The sequence below is a fragment of the Danio rerio genome, chromosome 13 (assembly GCF_052040795.2).
Source record: "Danio rerio strain M-AB ecotype USA chromosome 13, GRCz13ab, whole genome shotgun sequence".
Taxonomy (NCBI): Eukaryota; Metazoa; Chordata; class Actinopteri; order Cypriniformes; family Danionidae; genus Danio; species Danio rerio.
Window position 1 is genome coordinate 22,075,764 of NC_141033.1, and position 19,851 is coordinate 22,095,614.

At 34.7% G+C, this 19,851-nt stretch overlaps 1 protein-coding gene across 3 annotated transcripts in view; it reads right to left on the reverse strand.

Annotated features, from left to right (window-relative positions):
• Positions 1-4,958: 4,958 nt before the first annotated feature.
• Positions 4,959-19,851, reverse strand: part of fam204a (family with sequence similarity 204 member A) — a 34,272-nt gene continuing 19,379 nt past the window's right edge. The window contains exons 6-8 of one of the 3 annotated variants that reach the window (XM_087277792.1): positions 7,756-7,865; positions 6,457-6,552; positions 4,959-5,683 (exon numbers count right to left, since the gene is read on the reverse strand). In XM_087277792.1, the coding sequence (XP_087133918.1) occupies positions 6,501-6,552; positions 7,756-7,865 (162 nt within the window). In that variant the 3' untranslated portion in view covers positions 4,959-5,683; positions 6,457-6,500. 3 annotated transcript variants of the gene reach the window in all.

The following is a 19,851-nucleotide window of genomic DNA, read 5'->3' on the forward strand; positions in this document are numbered from 1 at the left end:
CATCCCAAAGGTTCTCTATTGGATTGAGATCTGTTGACTGTGGAGGCCATTTGAGCAGTAAACTCATTGTCATGTTCAAGTAACCAGTCTGATGATTCATGCCTTATGACATAATGCGTTATCCTGCTGAAAGTAGCAATCAGAAGATGGATACACAGTGATCATAAAGGAATAGACATGGTGAGTAACAATAGTCAGGTAGGCCATGGTGCTGACCCAATGCTCAATTGGTATTAATGGGCCCAAAGAGTGCCAACAAATTATACCACCAGCAGCAACCTGAACTGTTGCTTCAAGGCAGGATGGATCTATGCTTTCATGTTGTTGATGACAAATTCTGACTCTACCATCCGAATGTTGCAGCAGAAATTGAGACTCATCAGACCAACTGCGAACTGTGTAGCCTGTTTCCTGTTCTTAGCTGACAGGAGAGGCACCTGGTGCGGTCTTCTGCTGCTAGCCCATCCGTCATAAAGATGGACATGTTGTGCATTCAGAGATGCTCTTCTGCATACCTCGGTTGTAACGAGTAGTTATTCATGCATGAAAATCCCAGAAGATCAGCAGATTCTGAAATACTCAGACCAGCATCTGTCACCAACAACTATGCATGTTCAAAGTCTTTTAAATCACCTTTCTTCCCCATTCTGATGCTCAGTTTAAACTGCAGCAGATCGTCTTGACCATGTCTACGTGCATAAATACATTGAGTTGCTGCTAGGTGAATGGCTGATTAGAAATTTGCATAAACAAGCAGTTGGCCAGGTGTATCTCATAAATGGCCAGTGAGTGTATATGCCACTTGATTTCCTGATACATAGTGTAAATTGGAATATGTTGTGATAATATTTGCTCTTATGTCCAATAAATGCTATGATAATCATTCTCCTCTTGATTTATGCATTCAGTGTTTACTAAATACGGCAAATTTTAACTGCAGTGTTTTATTTGTAACAAATAATGTAGGACATACGGTTGCCTACTGTATAATATCAATTTTATTTGGTTTAAACATCACTTACCACTTCCAGACAAAAACTGACTGGTGATGTGTTTTATATCTAATAATTACGTCTCTGAACACAGCTGGAAACATTCTTCAGGCTGTTGTGTCATGCAACAATAAAAATATTTTGCACAAGCCTGCGCATATACATCCAATCTTTCCTACTGTAACATGTGTGTGATTTTCAGCCCAGTGACGTACAGTAGAGTGGAAAGATGTTGTCTTTCAGCAGATGAGATGTTCAGTGTGAAGCTTTCCACGGAATGAGTGTAATTAGCAGCTCATAGGTGATGAAATGTGCTATCCTAAAGACACAAAGCCCAGGATGACTAATGGTGATCTGATGAGATGTGCTGTTCTGAACACATACGGAAACATGCATAAATTAAAGTTTCATTAGAGATCTTGTAGTGTTTTACAGAGCATCTGATTACAGAATTTTAAATACATAATTTATGACTGTTTAGATAAAGGGGCGACGCAGTGGCGCAGTAGGTAGTGCTGTTGCCTCACAGCAAGAAGGTCACTGGTTCGAGCCTCGGCTGGGTCGGTTGGCGTTTCTGTGTGGAGTTTGCATGTTCTCCCTCGGTTCGCGTGGGTTTCCTCCGGGTGCTTTGGTTTCCCCCACAGTGGTTTCCCCCAAAGACATGTGGTACAGGTGAATTGGGTAGGCTAAATTGTCCGTAGTGTATGAGTGTAAATAGGTGTGTGTGTGGATGTTTCCCAGAGATGGGTTGCGGCTGGAAGGGCATTCACTGCGTAAAAACGTGCTGGATAAGTTGGCAGTTCATTCCGCTGTGGCGACCCCAGACTAATAAAGGGATTAAGCTTGAGGGATTAAGAATGTTTAGATACAGAAGATGAAATGATCAGTAATTACAAAGTGGCCTAATAATCACAGAGTTGCATTTGTGATCCAAATGTCACAGGTTTGAGTCCCAGCAACTCTCTTCTACGCTCAAGACTGAGGTGAGTTCCATGCACAAGTCACTGAAGCAATGGTTGCTCACTGCTTCGGGTAAGTGTGTTCAGTAATGTGTATGCGTGTGTGCACTCAAATGCATTTTGAGTATGGGTCACCATTCTACACATCACATTACCTTCATTTTTATAAATATCAGGACAAGACTTTTTTTTTTTTTTTTTGAAAATGTTCAAATCCTTTGTATGCCTGTGGTAAAGCTAAAATTTTAAAAATTTTTACTATAGTCTTAATTGCAATAGTATTATGATGATCTGATGGTCTAAAATATTTGTTCTTTTATAAATTTTTGAGAAACCAACAATTTATAATAGTAAATGTATGTGTCCTTGATATATATATATATATATATATATATATATATATATATATATATATATATATATATATATATATATATATATATATATATTCCTTATTTTATTAATGCTACAACATGATTTCCACAAACACATGAAGAAATATAGTAATAAGTTATGTTTCTTTATCCTATTACGATGATTTCTGTACTTGGTATTGCATGCTTGTTTGTAGTACATTGTTCATATTTTCGCAGTGCAATCTGCTGACAAAGCACTAGATGAGTCGAAAGGAAAGCAAGTAAGTGAGTGTTCACATTATCTACATTGTCCCCCCATCAGCTGGTGACAGAGATCAAATTGTAACAAACTTTGGAATTCTGAAATCACCTCTTTACTCAGTGGAATTTAAACTGTGACTATATAACTGCAGAATATGCAACCTCTCCTTTTCTAAATGTGCATATTCTATTTGCAATAATCATATTTTCTGTCAGACAGAAGGTATACACCTGTTGATGTTAGTCTAATGTTTAGTGCTACACAAAAATATAGCAAAAGGAATGTGAATATACATTCACATAAAGGTGGTTGTGTATGCAGGAAAGACAATAATAAAACAATTTTATAATTTGACTACATATGAATTTTGCTGCTATCTGCCATTGAAATGACAGATACTACAAAATAGTGATTCAGCACAGTATTGCTTTGTTAGTTTTTTTTTTTTTCTTTTTTACATTTTTAGGTTAGTTTAACAAGCCAGTTTTTTTCTAGATTTTGCATCACCATAGCCCATAAATATTTGTAAATACAGGAAATCTGAGATAAATTGAAAACATTTTCAAAATTTTTTTAAACTCTCTGTGGTTGTTTTAGTATTTTATCTATACACCATATATAATGTTGATCTGTTGTATAAATGCCATTTCACATTCCTAGCACTTTATATGAGCATGGTTCAATGCCATTGGTAATCACACCAGTGCTGATATACGATCATCCTGCAGTGGTGCAAATGCGTTATTGCAATTATATAACAGTTGGCATAAATGTTATGGAAAAACAAGCACAGAGAGTTTAAAAAAATGAATTAGGAACCACTTTCTTACAATATATTTACATCTGGAGCTGATTCTCTATAATAAATAAAATATATAATCAAAATCAGTGAGCTGCAATCTTCTAAAACTTCATTCACTAATTCACTAGTGATGTAAGTGTCTGACTTATGATGGATGATTTATTTTTTTTGGTGTCTCTATTCACTGGCAGAACTGAAACCACACCCCTCGCCTAAAGGCAGAACTGACACATTCGTGTTGGAGTTGTCAGTTGGCTGTTGTCAGAATGGGCTTGTCAAAGCCCCTAAATTACAGATGTCTCTACCTCAGGCCAACAGTGCATAAATCAAAAGAACGCGTCTCCACATTCACGCTAATGATCTCACGAGACAGCAAGAGATGGATAAAGTTATCTTAATTAACTAGCTTTGTGTGTGTATTTACACACACACACACACACACATATATATATATATATATATATATATATGTGTGTGTGTGTGTGTGTGTGTGCGTAAATAAATAAATAAATAAATGCAATTAATATATAAAATTAATTGTTTCTTCAGTGCACAGTGATGCAGACGCGGACAACTCAGTATCAGTTCAGTAATAATCATAACTGGTTATTATGTACTGACGTCGTTTGCCTCATATGCGCTCTGTCGTGAGGGAGGCGAGCGCAGGTATTTACAACACTCCAGGTGCCAACTACTTAAAAACTCAGAAACTGTGCACAATTTCACTGTATGTGTTTTCTGGACAGTCTTTCACTGACCCTTCTAGCAGAAGCCCCTATTTCTCTGCGATTGAGGGACTGAAAGTGAACTCCATTTCTCTCTCTCTCACTGTGGCCCATTTCACCTGCTGGTGTGACTTTTCCTCTCGGCTGCTGGCGTGATTTTTCTTTCCCTCTCTTTTCTTCTTGGCTGTTACAACGATACTTCTGGATATAGGTCTGCATTCCCATGGCTGTACCTGTGCGTTGTCGCAGGACCTGGCCAGATTTCATTCAGTGCGGGAATAAATTTCTGAATAAAGCGCGGGAGCGGTCAGTAACTCTGGTGTAATTTGAACAGGAGTGGGCGGTCTCACAATATCGCTCCCGAGCGAGTAAGAAAGCGCACACGCGTGTGTGTGTGTGTGTGTGTGTGTGTGTGTGTGTGTGTGTGTGTGTGTGTGTGCGCTTGTTTGGTGCTGTCTATGTTTGTGTATGTGTGTGAATAAGAGACAGTGTGGTGCTGTGTGTCCATGTGTGTTTATACAGACAGCTTGTTATTGCCACCCCAAAACACTGTGTATGGAAAGCATCGTCAATCTTCTCGGTAGATATCGAATTGAACCGAATGGCATGATAATCGTAACCGAACCGAACCGTGAGACCAGGTTCACACCTCTAATATATATGTATGTGTATATATATATATATATATATATATATATATATCAGAAATCTGAAATTTCTGATATATATAGTCAGAAATCTTTGATTATAATATCTCAAAACACCCATGAAATGTAATAGATGTCTATTTTTCAAGGATGCTCTAATCAGTATTTTGCTGATTGCAGGAAGCAGCACTGGCCGATAATGATTATGGAGTCAATTTGAAAACCTTCACTTTATTATTCAGCATTACTAATAAAAACGATTAATACAAACAGCAATTCTTTTCAAGATGGATGCATTAAATTGATCAATTATACATTACATAAAGTATATGCGCACAGAGGTATCCCTATAGGGGATCCATACTGATGCTGAAAATGTGCATTTGCTGTTACAGGATTTGTATTAATCAAATATATAAATTGTTTGATCAAACGAATGCAGCCTTGTGAGCATAACTGACTTCTTTCATAAACATAAAATGTTTTGATTCGATGTTTTTACCAGCAGTGTATGTGCACAATTATTATTCTTATTACAACCAGAAAGAGCCTGCAATGCATAATGAGAGACTGAGCTTAATGTTTGTCAATCTGTCAATTATCATTTACTGTCATTTTATTTAATATATTTTAACCACCAATTTATCATAGCATCTAATTAAAAATCTCTTAACATTACAAATAAATTACATTCTCTTGATTGAATTTGTTGCACATTGTTAATTCACATTTCTTCCGTGTTTGTTTCTTCAGAGCAGTGTTACCATGTTTGATCATTTTAATAGTGTATTTGGTACAGTCATTTTCCTTCAAAAAAACAAAAATGAGTTAGTGTGAATTTACAGTCTGTAAATCTGACGACACTGGCCCATGACCATGTTGATGGGAACCAGATCCTTGTATCTTTGCAAAATGAAGAGTTGCTGTAGCCTTTCAATTTCTGGAAAAGGGCATCATGAACATTTTTTAAAGATTCTTCTTTTATCTATGACAGAAGCAAGCAACCCAAGTGTTTTGTTTTTGAACTGATTGCAGAATTAAAAGAATGTAGGTGAATTATTCCTAAAGAAATGAATAGATATTAACGCATGTACTGTAATATTACATCATCAATACAGCAATAAGCTAATTTCCAATTTAAAAAGTGCAATCAACTATATTTTATTTAATAGGCAGGCTTCTAAAAATGTGCACTGCCCACATGAATCCTCTCTATGGGGTTGAGTCCAGTGTCAAACATGCCGTTCTCCATCTCATTCGCTTTCTCCCTCACACAGTCATCTTACACTCGAACCCGACTAAACTCCTGGTTTATGACTGCTCAAACCTCCTTACAGCCGACAAATTTCATTTTGCCCAGGCAAATCCTATTGCATATTATCCTGTACATTGCATTAGGCCCCTAATCTCTCCTTTCTCTTCCCTCGCTCCATACCTCCGTGGAAGAAAAAAAGCGGCTCCTGATTAACCCACTTACGGCAGTAAATAAATAGCGAGCGCGGTTGGACACGTCAGATTTAATTACGAGTAAAAGAACGAAAATACACACAATAACGACCAAGCTAACAATAATGGTATGCTTAGGGAATTTATTTCACTATATAAAATTACCCACAAATCTGAACAATCAAAATACTGATTCAAAGAGAACCAAATATGGAACGACGAACAAAGATATCTAAAAGCAATAATACTGCATTATGGAAAGATTACCTCTATAGACAATTTTCAATCTGTACTCTTCAGAAATGTGAAAGTCACATGAACCCCATATTGCTTTTGGTTTCCCATCGTTTCTTTGCTTCAAACCTAAAATCAACAAAACAAACAAAATGCATTAAAAGTGGCAAATGAGTGCTGAATAAAAAAATATATATATATATACACACACACATACTTTCATACACACTACCAGTCAAAAGTTTTGGGTCAGTACGATTATCCTGATCACCAAGGCTGCATTTATTTAATCAAAAATTACAGAACAAATGATAAAAATGTGAAATGTTATTGCACTATAGTATAACTGCTCAAAAATTCAAGTAGTTTATTTATAATGTCATTTAACAATTTATTTCATTGATTTTAAAGATTTTTTTTCTTCAATATTAATTATTAACATTAAACCCAACACTGGGAAATTATTATTGTTATTATTATATTTTTTTATTTGTATTATTATTATTATTCATTCATTCATTCACTTTCTATTTGGTTAAGTCCCATTATTAATCAGCCATTGAAACAGCAGAATGAACCACCAATTTATACAGCATATGTTTTAAGCAGCGGATGCCCTTCCAGCCACAACCCAACACTGGGACAATAAATATTATTTTTATTATTATTATTATTATTATTATTATTATTATTATTATTATTCATTTATTAATTCATTTTCTTTTTGACTTAGTCCCTTTATTAAATCAAGGGTCACCACAGCGGAATGAACCGCCAACTCATACAGCAAATGTTTTACACAGCAGGTGCCTTTCCAGCGCAACCACACACTGGGAAAACTATTATTATTATTATTATTATTAATGGTAATAGTGATAAAAGTAATTATGACTGGAGTAAAAATTTCATTTGAAACTACATACAATAAGAAAGCCTGAAAAAAAAACTGACCTCAAACCTTTAACCGTTAGCGTTTATATATATATATATATATATATATATATATATATATATATATACACACACACACACACACACACACACACACACACACACAAAAATCCTCAGGAAAATGCTGAAACTAGAATAAAACTAGAATATTTAAATTTCACAAAAAGCATTCAGAGACCCTCTAAAGAGACTGACTGACCAAAAAGATAAGCAGCATTCGCATACTCATTAGAAAGCTCAAGTGAATACACATGAGTTAACACACAGTGGCATGTCCAGGAAACAGGGGACATTTAAAAGTGTGAAATGCAGAGTGACTTAATGAAACTGCAGGGTATCAGCACAGGGGACGGAGAGAAGAAAAAAAAACAGACAACAAACCCCCAAGCGATTTGCTTCCTCCTTTTTTGGGCTGCCCGGGAAGCCTCCGCTTCCTGTTTGGTGCGGGAGAAGTCACGGCAATCGGCGGCTTGTGCGATTTTCACGGCCAGCTATTGAGAAGGAGACAGAGACAAGCTCCATTAGCTGGAGAAAATCAGTCTGCCTGGCAAACCTCACCAACGATAGTGCTCCAAGAACGCATACTGTATCTACGCCGCGTCCCGCACTTATGCTCAAATTTCAGAAAATGAATATGCAGTTCATAGATAGAATTAGGACACCCAGCCCTCGGTTCCTCCACTCAGCATGGATGTGCATAATTAATGTTATTATCTCATATACTTAATCTGTTCATCTAAAGAGGACCTTTAATTCTGAAAATTGCAGTGCACGCACTTAGGATGGCGAAATGAATGGAGGAGGGCGAGAGGCACATGTCGGCAATGAAAATGTGTGTGGTGTGGCTAGATTAATTCCACTAGCCAGAATGACACAGAGGACTCTGAAAACAAAGGAAGAGTCCAGGCTTCTTTCATCACTCCTGGGATGGGTTTATTATTGGACCGCAAGAAACTTTGATAAACACTTGGAACAAATCGCAAACCCTTTTCCGCCTTTCTCTCGTCGCATTTTTTCTATTTTTAGGGGAGGGGATATGAGGGTAATTCTTTAGAACAGTGGAAGAACACACACACACACACACACACACACAAAACTCAATTGGTAATGAGGAAATGTGCCACCATTTGTAGGCTTGAAAAAACCTGGAGAGAGCAAGAGAGTGGAAAAAAAATGTTTCAATTATAATTAAGTGGGATAAACTTTATTAGAAAGACTGAAACTAAAATATCTCCTAATGCATGCTGGGATTAGGCAGGTCAGAGCGAGCAGGAAGGAGAAATTAAACTCTAAAGGCTTTTTATCGCCATATTTCAGGAACCAAGGGTGTAAAATGTTCTAATTTGGGATACATTAAAAGCCATAAAGGTCTTTCAAAAAGATTAATGGTACTTTGCTTGGATTTAAGATAAGGCCTTTAGCAGGCTGAGAGAGCGGGGTTCCGGCTGGGCCCTCGAGGCATTCATCTATACAGGCACTTGGAAGATTTGTAAAGGCGTCTGCATAACCTGAAGCTAACACACTATGACAGTTTTTTTAAATCCTTGCCATTTTTTTTCGAGGTTTTAAGAGCCATAAATCATGTTTTCTAGCAAGACAGCGCAGAGAGGGAAGTTATAATGGGCGATCATGCTCGTGTTAAGCGCAGATCTGTTTGCAGATAATTCACACCAGGGTGTTTTTTTTTTTTTTTGGGAGATGGGCATTTAAGTATAGGGGCTAAAGCTAGACAAAAAATAAATAAATAATAATGTCTGCTGCAACCCAGACAACAAAACAAGATGATGGCAAATCTTAGGATTCATTAGCCTGTGCTACTAAAATAAAGCCCCCGTTCACTCTCTCCCCAAATGTTTGTTTGTTTGTTTTACACACATTACTTTATTCAAAGCATTAAATTTTTTCTTCTTATTATTTTTATTTTAATCAGTCCAGTCTACAACCCAATATTGTCTCAACATTAATGTCAAGCAAGTTACCTAGGAGACACAGCAGATCAAAGAGACAAAAAGGAAAAAAAAAAAAAAGCTCTCAAATGTCTGATTAATCAAGCCTTGCAAACAGCTTATTTCTTTTAGCCTGCATGCAAGTATGAAAATGAGATTCGGAGCGCAGTACATTGTGCAGATTTGTTCATTCTTATCAGAACAAAGCCGGCGGCAGCTTATTTCATGGATCACTGGCACTGTCATCAGTGTAGCGCAGAGCAGGTGACAGCACTTCTTTCTGTGGCAAGAACAAAATTAGCAAAAAGTCGGCGCAAATTAGCCTCTCATATTTTCCGTAATATGACATTATTTTTCATTTACTTTTTTGATCCACTTTTCATGATTTTCCCTCCTTTTTCATCCTTATCCCCCCTCCTTTTCCCTCTCTTGTGACTTAGTGCCAAATCCTTTCACATCAAATGCGGGCACAGAGGAAAAATGCAGGGCAGGAAAAAAAGGAATGAAAATCACAATCCAAAAAAAAAAAAAGGGGGGGGGGGGGCTGGGGGGTGGGTTGGTGTTGGGGATAACATACACAACAAAAAGCGCTTGTGCTCTTTGTTCTAGGTAGTCACACTAAACCTTCCCATATTTCCGGAAGAATTACATTCAGTGCGTTTCCATTGTGGTTTACCTCTCTTCTCTCCTCTTTAGAGGCTTTGTGTGCCATTTACGCCAGTTCTCGGCAGAGCCTTATTCAGTGCAGGGTTTATTTAGCACCATTAATGACGTGACCTTTGAAAGGTCTGTGAGGGGTGAATTGATTCAGCTCAGCCTTGTAACTGCAGCGAGGAGCCACTAGGTGGGTTAAGACCACAGTGGTTCAGTCCCCCACTTGCTGATGTTTAGCTCAGAGTGGATATTGTAAGTTAGAAAAAAAAAAACATTATGTTGAATATATATATACACTTACAGTGTTGATGTATTCTGTCACCTGATGGCAAAGCACTTTTAAATTATTTTATTTAGATTTTTTGAGCTTCCACAGAGATATATTACAATGCAAAGTAATAGGTCTAAAATATAGATAAATCCTTAAGTCAAAGATTTAAAACGAGGTTTCAGGAATTAAAACAAGAAAAACCTAATTAAAACTGTGTTGTTTTATTATTATTATTATTATTATTATTATTATTATTATTTTCAAACATTTATAAACTGATTTAAAGCAGACGCCCACTAAAATATAATTCAGTTTAAGAATAGTTTAAATACCCAAAAATCTTGTCAGCCTCATTTTGATTTGATGACATCTGAAGACTCCATATTAGACCACAACATATTAATAGTGATTTAACATTTTTACCTCTAACCACTAGGTTTTACCCATTTGTCAGCAAGATGCTTTTAATCACTTAAAATATCATACAATTGAATAATGTATAATTATTTACATATTTTAATAAGCTCAGATCAAAATTAGTTGTTTACATTACTTACACTAAATATATAAAATTACATCAACAATTTTTAGCAATTTTATTTTCAAAAAAGTAATTCGAAGCATTAGACTATAACCTGCATTTTTGTATGTATTATTGTTCAAAATTTGATAAAGATATATGATATGATACATAATATGTTTCTATATGATATTATTGATTACAATATAGTTTTCTTGGCTTACACTAGTTTTTACACATAACATGGATGAGTTAAATTATATATGAGACGGTGATGGGTTTCAGATTTAAGACTTTTGTAAGAGTTATGTTTTCTAGATTAGTGATGGTCAGACAATACTTACTAAGATATATTTCCTTCTAAGCATTCATATAATATGGGTATGACCAATGGTTGGCTAATGTATGGGTTACACTTGCATTCAAATAACACAAAACCTTATATAAGGAGTACATTTTTGGAAGCACAGAGAACACTTATTTTTAAAGTTATTGAGAACTAGTTACATTTTCTCACATACTGCTGGGCGATAGTGCTGGCAAAAAGAAAAAAAAAAAGTTGAATTTGGAGTACAGCATGATTCAAATAATAGTACTTTTATTAAAAACTTGTAAAGCCATTAAAGAAAGTTATATCCCAAAAGCAGCACGTGTGATGTGGTTAGTGGCTTAAATATAAAGCAAATTCGTTAGTAAAACGAGTTGAACATATATTCAGAAAATATATCAAATGAAAATAATAATGTAGAGATTTAATTTTAGGAGTCAACTCAAAACGACAGAGAGTAAATGTTTTTTTTTTTTTTTTAAAGAGAAAATAACAGCACTTTTTAGTCTGTCATGAAATTTTAAACGTTCAGTAATAATTCTTTACAGCTTTGCGGTGTGCTTTTTTATTGCTATTGTTTTTTTATGTTTTTTTTTTTTATCTAATTCATTTAAATCATTGGCATACTATCAGTGTGTATATACCATAAGCCAATTTTCTATGAAAAAACATGACCTCCCAGTTTTTAAAAACAAATAAAATGATGACAATTCATTAGACTGTGAAAAAGTATTGTAATTTAAATCTATGCAAATGCACCGAATTTGGTTAACAGTAATTCTATTATACAAAAGAAATGTACAAGAATTAAAAAAGTCCTGCAATTTTACAATAAAATATAGTTACCATTTAAAAATTGTAAACTGGCATACTTAACTTTACACTTGATGGTAAATTTCCTTTAAATAATTATTATTCTTATTAATTTTACATACAGCGACACAGTGGCTCAGTGGTTAGCACTGTCGCCTTACAACAATAAAGTTGCTGGTTCGAGTCCCAGCTGGGTCAGTTGGCATTTCTGTGTGGAGTTTGCATGTTCTCCCCATGTTTGCGTGGGTTTTCTCCAGATGCTCTGGTTTCCCCCACAGTCCAAAAACATGTGCTGAAGGTGAATTGAATAAAATAAATTGGCCGTAGTGTGAATGAGTGTGTATGGATGTTTTCCAGTACTGGGTTGCAGCTGGAAGGTCATCCACTGTGTAAAACATATGTTGGATAAGTTGGCGGTTCATTCCGCTGTGGTGACCCCTGATGAATAAAGGAACTAAGCCGAAGAAAATTGAATGAATTAATTATACATATCAGTCATATGCATACATATAAATCGTCATGTTTGATGAATGTTTACAGTATTAAGTGTCATGGTGTTTTGTGTTTGTGTAATGATGACATAAACTAATATTTTAGAATTAGAAGTGGTGGCCATTGTTACTTTTGCAGGAAGAAAATATTTTCTTTCTTTTTTTTAAATTTGTAAATGAACAGTTTTGCAAATTTATTTACATTCAGAATTATTACAGAAGTCTACTTTCAAAAATAAATCATACAAATAGAAAAAAGCCAGGCCTATTCTGACTTATTGTGTATGGGCCTATCCTAAAATAACCAATAAAGCAACAATAACATTACTGTAATTCTATTTTGTCATGCCAAACACGTTCGTTCTCTTTAAACTGATGTATAATTATGGCTCGCATTGAAACACCACCAAGGGAAATGTGACAGAAAGCATTGCATTCCCTGAATGAAAGGAAACAGGCCACGCACCCATGACAATACCCTGTGTCATCTACACTAAAGCGGAGGAGACGAAATCCTCTCAACAAAAGTGACATATTGAGAGTCCTACACTCGATCTCCTTGTATACAGTGAAAGATCCAGTTAACATAGCTTATCAGTCTCAAGGGGGTGGTGGGGGAAATAAGACAAGGAGTTCCTGTAATCTTGCCACCAACTTGACAAACAGCATTACAAGACATACAGAGAAGCAGCCTCTCTGAGGGGGATCTAGTCGGAAAAGCTGTCGGTATAATGCGCTTCTCTGTGTTTCAGCCCCAATAATCTGATTCCAGATACATAAGACTGTCATCTTCAGGGAACAAGGGAGTGGAAAAAAAGTCGGAAAGTTCGCCGGCTTTGTGCGCATTTCATTATCTTCCCTCTTCTGAGCAGGCAAGGCTTATTAGCAAGCTTTGAACTCACACTTACAATAATGTGCCATCAACAGTTTTATAAGCTAATTAGAAAAACAGTTTAATTAATGACTGACTGGCAATAAAATGGCAATCAGGAGAAAAAAAAAGGAAACGAGGGTGCTAAGCTTCCACTACCACCAATTAAGGGCTAATTACAAACAAATTATATATGTGTTTTGCTGTGGGCTTTAATTCGGAAAAAATGGCTTTAATTAAAAGAGAAAACATGCTAATTAATTAAACAGCACAAAAAAAATCTACATTGAAAAGTATGCTTTGTCTATCAAGTAATTAATGAAATACAATAATCCAAATGAGATTCCACAGCATTTGATAAAAGCTTAGGACCCATTTCAAAACCCATTTTCAAAATTAATGGGCAAAAATTTAATGCGAGTCATCTGCAGATATAATAAAAGTTCATTCTGTGATAAATTGCTAATGCTGAAAGAAAATGGAACAAAGAGGAGAGTTTTTCTTAGTGGTTTTCTTGTTGCCAGAGGCGGCCGCACAGGAGGAACAGACAGTCCTGTGTTTCTGAGGAGATTGCCTGTTATAAAAGGAGGAAAGGGCTAAAAATACCTAATCATACTCTTTCTAAATCATAAAGACACATAAAGATGATTAATAATCAGACCAAGTACAGTTATTAAGTGAACGTATATTACGCTTAACACAATATTTTTAGCAAAAGCCAACTAACTAACTTCTTTCAAGCGGTGGAACTAGTACATTTTAATTGGACTGATGTCTACCAATGAGTTTGACCTGCAATAATGGCACTTCAAACACTATGCGACCCCTGTAAAGACCACACAAGGCAAACTTTGTCATTATAGATCAGTCTGTTCATAGCTACTAAAACATGCTGGTTTTCAAATGCACATTACAGGACAAAACCCCAGCTGATTGGTCACAGATGAAGGTTTATAAAGGAAATGGCAATGAAACACATTTAATAGGTGTACGGATCAAAACAAGGCCAATGCTAATGCTTAAAAGGGTCCTATTAGTCTTTTTCACCTTTTGAATGTTAGTCAGTGTGTAGTGGGTAAGTTTGATCTAAAAAAAAAGTGTACAAAGTTACGAAACTCAAAGTCTACTTCAAAAAAAGTATTTTCAAGGCCTACGATGAACGGCTCATTTAGACTACAAGCGTTGTTTTCCAGTTTTTATGATGTCATAAAACAGCCCTAATCTTAATTATGGAAGTTCAAGTCATTGATATGGGAAGCTGCAATATCACAACAGATGTTGCCACTCTGATTTGTCTAGCAATATCTGTACATGCCAAGGTTCAGCAAAATATTCTTGACCAATTTTCTTGGCTCAAATTGATTATATGAAGGAATATTTGATATCAAGATTCTCAAATACGTGTAAGAACATATATGTCGATTTTTAATAGTCTTAATAATGACCATATTAGTGGATCTATGATGGCTCTTGGGCTGAGCCATTTTAAGCCGTTTTCCACTTTAAGGTTGAATGGTTCTGTTTGCTTAATCATTCCATTCTCTGCCCATCCGGGCCAGTTCGCAAAGACTCAATTTCATTTGTTTTCATCCCATTCTTGATAACGGAGTTCTCTGGAACGTAATACATATGCGGCAGTTGTTGCCTCGGTAGCACCAGTATAATGTAAACAGTGATATGGATCATGATCATATATTTAAATATGTCCCCTTTTTTCTAATATTTACTTAAATTAATAACAATACATAAGGAAATAAAAAAATAACCTGATTCTTTTAGGCCAGCAAAGGAAAGAACAGTCAGACAGCATGTCATGTGCACACATGCTCTACCAGACCAGCCAGTCTCATCTCACAAGAAAACGTAAGTACTTTACATTACACTTTACATTACACCTTACACTTTACTTTACACAGCAAAGTGGCTAATTTGTATGAATTCATATGAGTTCAGTACATGAAAATGTATGATTTTAAAAAGGAGGCGTGACACTTAAACCCACCCCTAAACCCAACCATCATTGGGAAATGAGCGAATCGTACTAAAGTGTACAAATTTCATACAAATTAGCCACTGAATCAAAAAGTTACGAATGGCCATAAGATCATGTTGTACCACTGTTCAGGGGTGCGTTTCCCAAACAACGACGTAACTCCTGCTTGAACTATCATAGTACGATGCATCGTTTGGGAAAAGAACGATGTATTGATGAGTGTTTCCCAAAACCTGTAGTTTCTCTGTCGCAGATTTATCGTTTGAACCACATTAGTTATAACATAAAACGCCCATAATAATGCTCTAAACGGGGTGGTAATAACTTCTTCAGAGAAGATCCCCATAATTTCTTTGTGCAAATTATATTGTTTTACAGGCACAGCACACGCATTAAAAATAAATAAATCCAATATTAGTGTTGATAAAAACATGCACTCGTTTTCCATATTAATTGAAATATTTGTAAAAGGCACATATAGGGACTGTGTTTCCTTTACAAATATTATTGAGAATATTCCACATTCTATTCTAAAACAAAATTGCTTACAAAAGCTAACACCTATTCTTATCTCATATATAAATCATATAAAAAATTAATATTGATGCTATTTATTAAGAAATGAAATTGAATGTTTATAAGGAAATAAAAAACAAATCCTATTTTAATAATAATAATAATAATAATAATAATGATAATAATGATAATAATACTGATTATTATTATGTAGGATGTTGTTGTATAAAGTTTTTTTATAAAGTCTACTTTTACAATTTGTCACATGCAAACCAATACAGAAATGTTCCAACCTAAAGGGCATAGGGGGGATTAAATGGGAATAGAACACAGACAGGAACTAAGTTTATAACTACAGCTCCAGAGGTGTAGTTCCAAGCATAAGTTTAAGACGCAGTTTGCGAATGTTCATTGGAACGATGGATTTGGGAAACGCCAAATCAATGAACTATGTTTGTAACGACGGAACTTGCAACCTTAGTTGGCTAACCGTGGTTTCCAGAAACGCACCCCAGCATGGTTGTCTTACCATGCCTAGAATTCCATGCCAAGTTTGTAATCGTGCCACACCATACCAGGCTCAGATAGAAATAAATATGCCTGACGATATTACTTGGTAAATAAACTATTTCACTGAATGACAATTCAGTGGGCATCTTCAGTAAATCATAGTTAAAAGAGCATTGTGTGTAAACAGAACACATTGAAATGTACCCTTTTTTATATTTGACATGTATACAGTATGTAGATACACTAGCACATAGGAATGAATAACTTATCACTGCAAATCAAAAATATGCTCGAACAGAAACGCAACTAAAACAGTACCTGACAGAACTATTTGACATGATAGTGGAAAAGTGACTTTAGTCTATGGAAAGATTAGAGCTGCTGGATTTACAACACATAAACTCATCAACCTATACTAAAATTAAATTAAATAAATGTGCCTTGTGCATCTGTTCAGTATTATACACATCATCAGATTATATGTAAAAATTATTATCACTGCCATATGCATGTATATCTTGTCATTATCAAACCACAAGTATTAAGTTTTTGCTAGTACATACATGTATTCAAATGTCTGAATCCCAAAACAAAAACAATGTATTCGAAAACTCTGGTATGTTTTGATCTTTGACACATTGGTATTTCTGACTCTTTGCTAGCCTCAATAAAACAGAAGGAACGTGCTGTTTAGGCAAGGGATTTGGCAGCACTGAAAAACCATCTGGTCAACCAATGACATCATATTTAGTTTTTCAGAATGTGGGCTATCATCAAACCCAGAACAATTTGAGCTGTTTATACCTGTCTTAGAAGAAAGGTATTGTAAAAATGTAAATAATTTTTAAAACAATGTGTTTTCCGAACCACCAAGGACAAGAGCATTTTAAAAATACCCCCAAACATAATTAAGACATTGTAAAAGAGCATAATAGGACCCCTTTAATCTTGCCTATGATGCAAAGGAAATGTAAGCATTTAACTGAAAAGACTATGTTTTTTGCACACCCTCTAACAACTTCTTTTTAAGCTGTCTCTGTCTTTTAATCATTTTCATATTGTCTGACTCCTGGAGAAGTTGAAATGGATGCAGGATCCCCCACCGCTCTAGACAAGGAAGTCTATTTTTTGAAGTGGTAATGCGAAGCTAATATTTGTGATCTGGGCAAAGGAGAAACTGTAGGAAATAATAAAGTGTGACGGTCCTTTGTTTCGTCTTGCTCAGTTCGTCTTTACCACTGAGACTCGGCTCTTGATTTTAAGTGTGCTAAACGAAACCCCTTAAAAATTAGCTGAAGCAAGTAATTTCATTCTCTACAGTAGAAGAAATTATATAAACAATACATTCAAACAGTTACAGCTTTGGCGTAATCTTTTATATGTAAACTAAATCGAATTATATTCGAGAGTTTGTAAGGTTTCAAATAACTTTTGTTAAAAGAACATATCAAAATATGAGTGAATAATGTTACTCTGAAAACAAAATTGCCATTTATTGTAACTGTTCTTTGATGTTACTATTAAATTATAGGTAAATATACAAAATACAGTTTAAAAATTAAAAAAAAACATATATTTGCTTCATAGAATGTTCAAAGGTTACATGAAAAGGGCTAAATCTAAATGCTGCTTCTTAAGGTACTTTTTTCCAAATTATACAACTAGTTTGAAGTCATTTAGCCAGCATTACATGGTAAAAAAAAATAGTCATTAGATGGTCTGTAATATCTTTAAGACCATTGGTTTTTATTGTCAATTAAATTCACCGTTTCATGGTATGGCGGCAACTTAAGCTAGAAACACAGAGTATTCAGTAAGGGGAAATATTTACAGTTCATATATTTACAGGTTAAGTCAGAATCATTAGCCCCCTTTTGAATTTTTTTTCTTTTATAAATATTTCCCAAATGATGTTTAACAGAGCAAGAAAATTTTAACTTAATGTCTGTTAGTTTTTTTTTTTTCCATCTGGAGAAAGTCTTATTTGTTTTATATCGGCTGGAAAAACAGCAGTTAAAAAAAAATAAAAAATTACGGTCATAATTATTAGCCCCTTTAAGCTATATTTTTTTCTCGATAGTCTACAGAACAAACGTTATTGTTATACAATAACTTGCCAGGTTACCCTATCCTGCGTAGTTAACCAAATTAACCTAATAAAGCCTTTAAATGTCACTTTAAGCTGTATAGAAGTGTCTTGAAAAATATCTAGTAAAATATTATTTACTGTCATCATGCCAAAGACAAAAATAAATCGGTTATTAAAAAATGAGTTATTAAAATTATTATGTTTAAAAATGTGTTGAACAAAATCTTCTCTCCGTTCAACAGAAATTGGAAAAAAAGGGGGGCTAATAATTCAGGGAGGCTAATAATTCTGACCTCAACTGTATATTTGTATTCATTATATATATGTGCATATTTATATTAGTAGCTGTTTATAATAATTGTGCTTTTTACTGTCAGTTATTACACTATTTGATAAAATATTGCAGTATCAATGCATAGACACCATATTCAGCATGTGAATATTTAAAATATATTTTGGCCCAAAATAAAATCTATGGGTAAAAATAATAAATGTAATTTCATGCAATAGAGCAATTCCATGCAAATGTCAACCATGCCATGTAAAAAAAAAAATGTTTTCACCAAAATAGCTAATCTTTTGAATTTTTTTTTTTTTTTGTCGCCTTGCATTTTACTTGTATTAAACATATTTAAAAAGGCGTCTGTCAAAGTTTTCAAACAATTCTATTTCACTTACCAAAGTCACACAAGTGCCAATTTCACATCTGTCACATTCATAAAGGAGAGGTGTCACATAAATAACCATAAAAAGCTTTTTTTCTCACAAATGCTAAAATGTCAAATAAAATAGTAATTTTGGTTCTATAGTAAGCCAACTCTTATTCTTTTGTTTATATTGTTTCTTTTGGTTTGTGCAGTTTAATTTACAGAATTCCTACAAAGAATGATGTAGACTGTAAACTTGGTGACTGTTTTGGTCATATCCATAATGCATGTTTATTTTCCTCATTTAAAATGTAAAAAATGATGACAGATTGATATGTTTTCTGATCTCATGACTCTGCGGTTAGTAGTTTTGGAAAATATAAACAGATGTGTCAATATAATGTTAACATAGACTTCCTATGCGAGTTCATGTTTTGAGTTTTTACTGCAAATGTCACATCCAGAACGCTGGAATTTGCTACATTTTGGTACACTCAATTAATACTCAATTAAATGACCTTTTGAAAATTTACAATGGCAAAATAAATTGCGTAATACTTTCTTGAATCCGAAATAGTCAATTAGTTTTGTAAAAGGCATTTTGAACCGTAACCTGGATCTTTTCTTTTTTTTTGGGATATGCTGTGAAGAATTCGATAATACTGTATTTAATTCTGATCAATTAAAAAGCCTTTACCTTTCACACAAATGAATAAAACACTGTCAATCAAAAACAAAAAAGAACAGTTAAACCTTCTACAGAGCATTTGAATGCACTTTCATGTAAGGAAAATCTCAAAGAAACCTTTACTATCCGCATTTGTGTTT